The 10,853-nt window shown below is 46.5% G+C and overlaps 1 protein-coding gene and 1 long non-coding RNA gene across 11 annotated transcripts; one reads left to right on the forward strand and one right to left on the reverse strand.

Annotated features, from left to right (window-relative positions):
• Positions 1–1,589: 1,589 nt before the first annotated feature.
• LOC137588010 (cytohesin-1-like) lies at positions 1,590–10,708 on the forward strand. 10 transcript variants are annotated; one of them, XM_068304703.1, is made up of 12 exons: positions 1,590–1,692; positions 6,315–6,397; positions 7,234–7,298; positions 7,478–7,544; positions 7,675–7,793; positions 7,974–8,167; positions 8,544–8,692; positions 8,776–8,888; positions 9,390–9,468; positions 9,554–9,625; positions 9,796–9,950; positions 10,030–10,708. In XM_068304703.1, exons 1-12 carry the CDS (start codon positions 1,605–1,607, stop codon positions 10,106–10,108), a joined length of 1,263 nt encoding a protein of 420 aa, XP_068160804.1. In that variant the 5' UTR covers positions 1,590–1,604; the 3' UTR covers positions 10,109–10,708. The 10 variants fall into 10 exon arrangements, with proteins under 10 accessions (XP_068160804.1, XP_068160810.1, XP_068160807.1 ...); XM_068304709.1 differs by lacking the exon at positions 1,590–1,692 and adding an exon at positions 3,467–3,624; XM_068304712.1 differs by lacking the exon at positions 1,590–1,692 and adding an exon at positions 4,826–4,967.
• On the reverse strand, positions 4,111–4,983 carry LOC137588011 (uncharacterized). Its single transcript, XR_011034004.1, has 2 exons — positions 4,845–4,983; positions 4,111–4,762 (listed from the first exon to the last, which is right to left on the reverse strand). It is a non-coding gene; the product is annotated as an uncharacterized lncRNA (long non-coding RNA).
• Positions 10,709–10,853: the final 145 nt, after the last annotated feature.

Below are 10,853 nucleotides of genomic sequence, written 5' to 3' on the forward strand. Positions count from 1 at the left end.
CCTGTGGGAGATTCGAGTATCAGCCGATACTGTGCTTTTACATTACGTAAGTCGAAATTTCTTTCGTAAGTAGAGGTAATATTTTCCTCCTAAGAAATTTTGTAAGTAGAGACATTCGTAAGTAGAGGTATCACTGTATATAAAGGGGTCACTGTGCAATATGGCTGCATCAATACATGATTAATTTGGTGTAACGATGGCGAGTGTTGGCTCCAGGTGTCTGAGATAAGTCACGTTTGTCGCAAGACTGCCTCAAAATTTTTGCAGCTTAGTAACGGGTTAAAATCAATGTGATATAGAAATAAAGTAACTACTGTGAGAAAGTGCGAGCATTAGCTACATGGTAATAACTATCAGAACCACCATCAGACTTTACAGTCTCTGATTAGAAGTACAGAAAAATTTAAGCAGTCAACACGTCCGTACATATACAGCATAATAAGACATACATGACATCCTCTATAAATCCAGATCCAATACAAATTAACTCATTTTAATGGATCCATTCATCTGTAAAAGGTGGGAATTTATAGATATACATCTAAATATAAAGTACATTCTTATCTGCAGCTATAGAAGATCATGTGTCACTGACACGTCACCAGTGGCGCTGGGATCTGTGATGATGATGATGATGAGGAAGCGTAACCAAACAGTTGTGAAGCGTATTGTGTATCAAACGCACCAAATCAAAGTCTTAACACTCCATTCATGTCAGTCACACTTGTCCTCCCTGGCAGATGCAGACTATCAATAGCTGAAGGTCTCCATCCCAACACGAGGGCTGCAGCAACAGCTGCTGCGTGTGTGTGTGTGTGTGTGTGTGTGTGTGTGTGTGTGTGTGTGTGTGTGTGTGTGTGTGTGTGTGTGTGTGTGTGTGTGTGTGTGTGTGTGTGTGTGTGTGTGTGTGTGTGTGTGATCTGATAACAACCAAAAAGAACCACACCGGTGACAGAAGCACCAATAGACCTGCTATTAACTAAAGGTTTTGAAGCCACTTAAACGATATGATTCATAATTAAATGTCAAACAAAAAAACGAGGTGGATGTTGAGTCTGGACTGACAGTCGATCCAAAAAAGATATGGATAAAGATTTAAAACCACAAGAAACATGCATGTGTCACACACGGAGATATATTGGTGATAAAATCCAGAAAAATGCTGCACTTTCAAATGTTATAAAACAGTGTGTGCGTGTGTGTGTGTGTGTGTGTGTGTGTGTGTGTGTGTGTGTGTGTGTGTGTGTGCACGGTTCTATGTGCATGTGCTCACATTTGTCATCCTGTCCAAGAATAATTTAACAACTGCTCAAATTGACACAATGGTAGAGTGTGCGTGTGTGTGTGTGTGTGTGCGTGTGCGTGTGCGTGTGTGTGATGCTGATTTCAGGAGTGAGGTTAAGTGAGAAGGGGGGAGAGAGGGGGGGACTATCCCCGCCAGCGGGTCTCAGTCTGGCGGTGAGTCTGGAGGAGAAACTCGCCTCCAGGACCGGAGCTCCGTCCTGCAGCTGATTTATTCGCCGTGACGCCCACCTGTGGGAGTGGGGCGAGGCGATGCTGAGCGGATCGCCCTCATCTCTGTTCGTCACTTACTCCTGCTGGTGATGGGGACGGTGAGCGAGCTGTGCGCCTCCAGCTTCCAGGCTTTCCTCTGTCCTTCTGTCCGATCAGGAGCACCTGACGCAGCAACAGGTGAGCTCCATCAGGAGGAGGATCACCTCTGTCATCACACACACACACACACACACACACACACACACACACACACACACACACACACACACACACACACACACACACACACACACACACACACACACACACACACTCTGCTGTTTGGTGTTTGTTAATCGTCATGTTTCCCGAAGAAGTCGTCTCTCTTATTTCTATTTCTGTGCGTCTGTGATGGATAAATGCCTCCTCTGTGCGACTCGTGATTGGCAACAAATAACGAACGCAGTCAGAGCAAACTGGTACAAAGTGCTATTAGTGTTCAGTTGCCCTGGTGATTTTTCCTCCACATGCACATAAAACACTCCGGAGTGTGTGTGCGCCATGCTGTGTTTTTGACATTTCTGCCTTCACTTAAACACGAGTCAGCCGAAAGTGTGTTTCTGCGTGTGTGTGTTTGTGTGTGTGTGTGTGTGTGTGTGTGTGTGTGTGTGTGTGTGTGTGTGTGTGTGTGTGTGCGCGCGCGTGTGTGTGTGTGTGTGTGTGTGTGTGTTTGTGTGAAATGGTGGGCATGATTTGTGAACATGACACACACCCATCAGCGTCTGGTCCAGGATCCTCATCTCCGAGTGGGAGCTGGTGACATAATCGGCTCCCCCACAGCGCAGGTGTGTCCATCCTGCTGGAGCAAACCTTTAATTATAGTCGCTCTCTGTTCGTGATTATTATCAACATATTTTTGAATATCAATATTTTAGTTTTGTTTCAAATCAATGCCTGTAATCGGATGTATCAGATCTGCCACATGATCTGGATCCGACAGGACCTGATCCAGAATTCATCGGATTCACATTAGAGTTCTGATTCCACCTGTAGTTAATGCTAATGAACAAATCAGTGATAATCAGTATAATCAATAATAAATAACAACAATAATGATACCCATCTGGTTCCAGGTTCTGGAGGCAGGTCTTCACGCTCCCGGGGGGTCAAACTATCACAAGCGTGTTGCATTCAAGTGCAGTGACATCATGGGTCACGTGACCTACATCTCACTGCCGCTTAGTTTCTCCATTGTTGTGCAGCTTTTATAACCTTTACTTCATTTATAAAGTACATCTTGTGCTTTTTTGGAATTTGCTTGATTCTGTTGCTCTGTAACAGAAAGATAAAACCCTCGGTTGTGAAACACATTCAAAATGAAAAATATCTTTACAGTTTCTGCTTTTAATGACTGCATATAAAACCTCATTGTTCAGTTTTGACATATGATGGATGTTCAGTCATGAAAATAATGAAAACATCTCGCCGTGTCTTACCACATACTGCAGAAAGGAAAAAACATGTCTTTTGTGTTCACTGACCCTTTAAACTGTTAAATTAGGCCGGTTCTTCCCTTACCCCCCTCTCCTCAGCATATCCTGTTTTGAGTGTGTCCCAACTCTGAAGAAGAAAGCCTTGATTCAAGCACACAGCTGCAATGCTCTGCTCTCCCTTCCTCTATCCTGCCTTAAATCCTCTCCCTTCCTCTTTCCCTCATCACATAAAGTTGAGTTTGATTAATTAAAAGGTTAGAGATCCAGGATGTTAAACTGGATCTCTAACTTTTAATTAATAATAAATCTCAGCTTTTCTTTTCTGTATTTTTTAACTTCTTATTGGGGTTTAAAATCAAGATAGGGAACTATGATAGATGTGTAGACAAACAGTGCAAAGATTTGTTTGCCCTCAGCCGCTCTCTGATTGGCTGCTGTCGTGGAAGCCCCGCCCCTGGCTTCCTGCCCGTTCGCCGGTTGTTTCCCCGCTGACAGTTGTCGTTAGCTCGTCTCAGAGTTAAAAGCAGACGCATTTCGAGCTCCGAAGTTGCTTTAAAGTGAAAACTTCGCGCTGTTTTTCCTCCTCGCCGCTGGACCAGCAGCACAAACATGGTTCTGAAGTCGGAAGACGGAGTTGGTGAGTTTTTCTGCGCTTCGGACAGTCAGCTAACCGAGGAGCTAGCGGCTAACTAGCGACACAGACATCTTTAGCTAGTTTAGCTTTGTCTGTTTGTGTCTGTGATATATATATAATCACTAAAACAGTAATTCCTCGCTGGATAAACTAGTTTAAGTTAAGGTTTTAGGAACATTGACCCGTTCTGGCGTCATTGGGGCTTCCTGTGTTGTTCTGTGTGTAAATAAATAACCAGGACTCAGTCAGGAGGTGAAAAAACATCAACAGAGAAGACATTTGACCACAGGAACAGAACATTTCTGACTTTAAAGTCTTCTAGACAAGAGATTAGGTCTCAAAGGTCGTGATATAACTCTAATAGGAGTCTAAACACTTTTAAACATCAGATTTTTTTTTCCTCCTGGTGTTGAAAAGATGTCAAATAGATGGACGACAGCATGAAATGGACTTTAAGTAAAGGAAAAAATATCAGAAGTACACGTCGAACAGCTTTTATTTTGTTTTATTAACCGGTTGTGACTTCTTTCCCCACCTGAAGCTTCACCTTGAATGATTTCCTCATCCTAGGGGAGTCACCTGTTCCCTCCCTTCCTTCTGTTATTCACTTGTTTAATCTTCTGTTCATTTCTACTGGATGTGTTCCTGCTTCCTCCTTGGACTTTGGAACCGTAAGCCTGTGTGAATGTTGTCGTTCACCAGGGAGTTCACCATAACCAGCGGATTATTTCCCTCAGTTGAGCTGGTTATCCTCGGGCCACGGGACATTTAAGCAGACAAGTGTAGCCTTGTGAACACAGAAACGATCAGTGTGAAACCCAGATCATTGTCCCGTCGTGACTCAACGCCTTCGCCCCGGGTGCTGGGTCAGCTGCTATCCTGTGAGAGAAATAATGACACCAACAAAAGAGGGAGCTTGTTTGTGTTTGAATGTGCAGAAGGGTGATTTAATTCTTACACAACAGAGAACTCTTGTCTAGTCATTTATCACATTTTGGTTGCTGCTGCAGAGGAACCGTATCCTCCTCTTTCCTGTTCAGCTGTTGCGAGCCTTCTCCTCCTCCTCCTCCTCCTCACCCTCACTTCCCTCTTCCTCTCTCGGACGCCAGCGACCACGCGGGGGAGCCTGTGTCTGATGCTACTGTATGGAAAGGAGTGAGGGAGGAGTCAGGTTGGACAGAGGGGAGGGTGAGACAGATGAGAGTTCAAGGGTTTTACCTCACCCATGCCATCCTTCATTCCATTTAGCCGGAGGTCTTCTCCCCTTCTGTTTCCCCTCTGCTGGACTGAGCATTAAGGATTAAGCAGCACGGAGGCTGGATTTGAAGTTCACAGGATTGGGATTGGTGGGTTTGGCGCGGTGGGATTATTTCTCTGTTGGATTGCAGGAGGCTGTTCCTGGTTAAACTGAAGTTAATTTGGCTGAGAAGTGAAGACTCTCAGGAGACGACGGCGATCTCCGGTAGGAACCTCAGCGTTGCGACACCGGTGTGTAGGCGTTCGCTGCGTCACTACAACTTCTGCTTTGACCTCGTTTTTCCAGTAACGTCTGTAAATGATTGTCGTCACGCGTGTGTGGGTTCAGAGGATGTGATGTGTGGAGCGTGACCCTTGAGATGGATATATGGGTTTTCCACAGCAGCTGGTCATCAGCAGTGCTCCCATGGACAAAAAGTGTCCCGTTACTTCTGAATACAAATGCGCGGTGACCTCCTGATGGAGCAGAGCAGCTGATGGAATGTTTGTTGTTGTTTACATGAGATCAAATGTTTTATTCATAAGAGGATGGCAGGATGGCATTTATAAGTTGTACATGATCCACACCCCCTGCCCCTCTTTAATGAAAACCCACCTGGAGGAAGTGCATGTCTTGACCAGTCTGCTTGCCGTCAGCACACAATGGTGCGTTATTCTGGTCCAGTTTATAATAAGATCTGTTCCGGCCGGCCCGATCGGTCCCCTGTGGCGACTGAGTCACAGTCTGAGTTTTTACACCATGTAGATCAGCTTCCAGTTCTGTGGCACCTGTTAAGCCCAGCAGCTCTGCTTTTGATTGGTCTTGTCTGCATCGTGTGTCGTTATTTCAGTGGAAAGAGACGTATGTGACCTGAGGAACTCGGTCACAGGGCGGTCACCTGAATCCCTCAGCGTGACTCCTGTAATGAGGCCGGAACACGGCGGCAAGGTGTGATGATGCTCGTTACCCGCAGTAGGCTTTCTCCGGAACCACAGCACCATCCGTCTAATGAGGAACAATTATCCTCCATCCAGAAGTGATGTCTGAAACACGTGACGTTCAACGTGACATGCAGCTCACTACGGCAACGCTTTGTTCCTTCTTGTGCTTCTGATTTGTTTCCCTCCTTTTTCTTATCATTGCTCTGCAGACGTGTGGCGTGTCTATCACATCATACATCATACACTTAACGTGAGCTCAAAATTTAGATATTATCTACTGTTCTTTGTTAATTATAATTATTTTCTAGTAAAATTTAGAAACAGAACCAGTTTTTAGATGTCTCCTAAGAGTCTTTTTTGGAAGTTGTCTTTTCAATACAGGTGAATAAAAGTGTGAAACCTGAGTTGTGATGCGTCTGTTAAAGAGTCTGACTTCCATGTTTCAGTGTTTCGAAGGCTGCCTGTGCTTTGAGATGGTTATTGATCTGTGATCGCTGCCCGTTCTGTCTCCTCAGTGCCCGATGACCTCAGTCCAGAGGAGAGACAGGAGCTGGAGAGCATCCGGCGCCGAAAACAGGAGCTGCTGCACGACATACAAGTAAAAACCGACACTCTTTGGTCTTTTGTCGCCTTTTTCTTCCTTGAGCCGCCCGTGATGGTTGTGTGTTTGCTGCCTGGTGACTCAAACGCCTTAAATTGTGAGCAAACAGTTTATAACCCCTGTGCCAACGACTGCAGAGAGGGAGGAGACACGTGTGGGTGGAGGAGATATGACCACCAGTGTGTGTGCGTGTGTGTGTGATCAAATCCTGCGGACTCCTCCCACAACCTATACGCAACATGATCGGAAGAAAACCCCCCCCCACAAGGCTAGCCTCTGTGCTACGATACTGAGACGCGAACTCGTCTGTCTTCTCTCGTCTCCTCCATCCGTTTCTCTTCTTTCCTCCCATAACCTCTAACACCTCCAAAGCGTCTCCACTAAGCCAAAGTCTTTCATCCTCCGTATTCCCACCTACATAACTCTCAGACCCTCTCTGGGGGGGAGTTGGAGAGGGGGGGGGGCTGGCTGATGAATCTGGGTCAGCACAGGGAGGGGGAACGGTGGTCGTCTCTGACCCCAGAACAGGTGCTGCAGCTCGCAGAGAGGATTTTCTGCAGACGGCGGCTGTTCCACATAACTCCCGCCGAGAGGAAGAGAGAGTCCGGCTGGGAGGGAGTGAATCATGTCTGCACTCAGTCGTTTCTTTCTGGGTCAGGTCTTTTTTTGAAAGAAGTCCTTATCTGAATGTTCTGGTCGGGGAGATGTCGCTGAAACACATGACTGTTGTTGCGTGTGCTGTAACAAAAGAGAGAAAGGTCAGACATCAGAAAAACATCACATGTACTGTATGTCTGTCTTCATTTCACGCCCCCCCCCCCTCCGTCTCTCAGAGGCTGAAGGATGAGATAGCAGAGGTGACCAATGAAATCGAGACCCTGGGCCTGACTGAAGAGAGGTAAGACCGGGTGGGCGGTTCTGGTTTTGTCAGCTGTGGATTCACAGGAAGTCCATTTTACATGATTGTGACTCTTTTTGATCCCTAAATCTGATTACCCGTGATCATTGGTTTATTGATGATGTCGCCAGTCTCCAGAGGCGTTCATTGAGGTTCGTTTTTGTTTCATCTTGTTTTAGGAAAAGCATGCAGAGGAACAGACAGATGGCCATCGGCCGGAAGAAGTTCAACATGGACCCCAAAAAGGTGAGAACGGATCTGCTCCAGGCTCCGCCTTCATGTGGATTATTATAACTTTTTGTTCTCAGTTAGTTTAACCAGAAGCATGATCTAAAAAAGTTGATATTGATTGTTCTTTTCCTGTTTCTTCCTCCAGGGGATTCACTTCCTGATCGACAGCTCCCTCCTGAAGAACACCAGCGGCGACATCGGCAAGTTCCTCTACAAGGGGGAGGGGCTTAACAAGACGGCGATAGGCGACTACCTAGGGGAGAGGTAGCCTCATCTTTTTATTACTGACACATTTACAGTTAGAAGCTTCCATTCCAGAGGCAACATGGACTCTTCTAGAACTTTCTGAGTGTTCCAGTCTTCATACGCGACAATCCGTCTTTAATCTGATTGGTCCGTTGTGTTTACTCCCTGTTTGGGTGTGTTTGTGTGCGTGTTGCGCAGAGATGACTTCAACATTGAGGTTCTGCACGCCTTCCTGGAGTTGCACGAATTCACGGACCTGAACCTGGTCCAGGCTCTCCGCCAGTTCCTGTGGAGCTTCAGGCTGCCGGGCGAAGCCCAGAAGATCGACCGCATGATGGAGGCGTTCGCCCAGAGATACTGCCGCTGTAACCCCGGAGTGTTCCAGAGCACAGGTACGCAGACAGGAAGTAGGAGGAGCAGCCGGAGTCACAGCAGCCAGAAATAAAGCGTTTATGGATCGGTTGTTCTCTGCAGGCATGTAGAGATCAGTAAAACGACACCGCAGACTATTTTATCCTCTGTCGTCTGTAGCTGGATGAAACAGTTTGATGTTTAACTGCTGCATCTTTATGACCTCATCTGGCTGCGGGTCTCCTAAATTAGCCGTTTGCTCCACCAGCTGTTTATCTTTCAAGGCATTTAAATCTTTGATGATCTTCTGACGTCAGCATCCTGGATCATTTAGCCAGACGCCGCTGTGCCGCTGCGGCTTTAAACCCGATAACTCGGGCACTCCTAGAGTGACATGCCCTCTGCTGTGTGTTTCAGACACCTGTTACGTGCTGTCCTTCGCCGTGATCATGCTGAACACCAGTCTCCACAACCCCAACGTGAAAGACAAGCCCTCCGTTCAGAGATTTACGGCGATGAACCGAGGCATCAACGATGGAGGAGACCTGCCGGACGAGCTCCTCAGGGTGGGACGGCGATGCTCTACAAATCATGCATCCAGACTCAGAACACAGTAAACACTCAGACTCATAATGTTCCATTTCTGTAGAATCTGTACGACAGCATCAAGAACGAGCCCTTTAAGATCCCAGAGGATGATGGGAACGACCTGACGCACACCTTCTTCAACCCGGACAGAGAAGGATGGCTGCTGAAGCTCGGTAAGTCAATCCATCCTTCCCTGCTGTCAGTGAACTGCGCCGCCCTCTAGTGGACGGGTTGTGTCACCACACCTTTACCTGACAGGACAGTATTGCTGTGATAATTGATGTCGACCTTCTTCTTGTTTGTTTGTGTTTCATGGGTTTTGATTCCAGGAGGTACGTACCCACCTCTCCAGCTTTAATGCACTGCTTTTTGCTTCTGATCTGCCTCTCCTCTTACCTCCCTGCTTTTGTTTTTACTTCCATCGGCTTTGAGCATTCATCCATCTTCGCATCACACATCTGACTCAGACATAAAGACTCTTTTTGTTTCTAATTTCACCCTGTGCTGTTTCGCCATTCAGCCTCAATTATGTTTCTAACTGCTGGGCTGAAGCTTGAATCTCTGCTCCAGTCGCTCGTTTCTCTTTAACCTGCTGATTTGTGCCTTCGGTGTTTTTCTGCTGTGAAGCCGTTGAAGCTTGTCTGTCCTGAGGTTTTCACCCGCCTATCATCTCTTAGGTGGACGAGTTAAGACCTGGAAGAGACGCTGGTTTATCCTCACTGATAACTGCCTCTACTACTTTGAATTCACCACTGTAAGCACTTCCTGTTTTCTTTATTCTCTATGAAGGTTTCGGTGAGACGCCGATCCCTCAGTGTGATTTATTTCCTCTTTCCCAGGATAAAGAACCCAGAGGAATCATCCCACTGGAAAATCTGAGTATCAGAGAAGTTGAAGACTCCAAGAAACCAGTAAGCACTCCTTGATTCATTTCTGCTGCCGCTTCATTCGTCTGCTTGTAGTCTAAATCTGTCATCAGGAATATTTTTTTCTTTCAAAACCAAAAACAAATTGTGTTTTCCCCTTTTGCTTTTCGGTACTGTCATATAACCCTCCCCCATCTCATCTGTTCTGCTTTCAGAACTGCTTTGAGCTCTTCATCCCAGACCACAAAGATCAGGTGATCAAGGCCTGCAAGACGGAGGCCGACGGCCGCGTCGTCGAGGGAAACCACACTTTTTACCGGATCTCCGCCCCGACGGCCGAGGAGAAAGACGAATGGATCAACAGCATCAAGTGAGACACGTCGGTGTGCGACAATGACTGACGATGATGATGATGTCCTGTCAATCTAACCCTCATCTTCCCCCTACAGGGCCGCCATCAGTAAAGACCCGTTCTACGAGATGCTGGCCTCTCGGAAGAAGAGGGTCTCCTCTCTGAAGGGGCTTTAGAGGAGGGATCTGAAGGCAACGCTCCTCCTCCTCCTGCTGCTGGACCTCGGAGGAACCTCCTCCTCTTGGGCACCTCCTTCCAGCAGCGACTTCATGTCAAAGCAATTCACTCAAAGAACTTTTCCTCCTCAAACATTTCATTTTGAACACGTCCCGTTAACAAACCCTCCGCTCCTCGATTCGGTTCACGCGGACCGGTTCTTCTGCTGTCGGGACGAGTCTTACAGGAGAAACAAGTTTACACTGTTTACGTTTAAATCCTCGCCCGTAACGTCTGTTTCATAAAATAAGACTTCTTTGTATCTCTGAAGGACGAGAGCAGTTATGACATCATCACCATGTTAGCAGGGTTAACGTAGATGTCCCACCCTGCAGGTCTGAAGTTTCTGACCCGTCTCTTGATCCTCTAAGGATCAAGAACTTTTGTAACTGGAACAAACGCAGGACTGTTCTGGGTTGCTGGACTTCCTGCTTTTCCTCAAAAACTAGTTTCTTACTGCTGTTGAGAAATGAAGGTCAAGCACAAATAGCTAAATATTTATTTATCCACATTTCTTGTAATTTATTTTAAGTTTTGTCTCAATAAAAGTTTGAAATTCAGCCTCGTGTTCAAAAGCAGAAAACTGCTGTGTGGGTGTGTGCACGTAAGTGTTGATGTGTGACTGTCAGAATAACAGATCTATTGTGGCTCTTAGATCGTTAATCTTTTCTCACACATAAGATGTCATCAGTCGGTCTTGTTTTC

Source organism: Antennarius striatus, chromosome 21 (genome assembly GCF_040054535.1).
Source record: "Antennarius striatus isolate MH-2024 chromosome 21, ASM4005453v1, whole genome shotgun sequence".
Lineage (NCBI taxonomy): Eukaryota > Metazoa > Chordata > Actinopteri > Lophiiformes > Antennariidae > Antennarius > Antennarius striatus.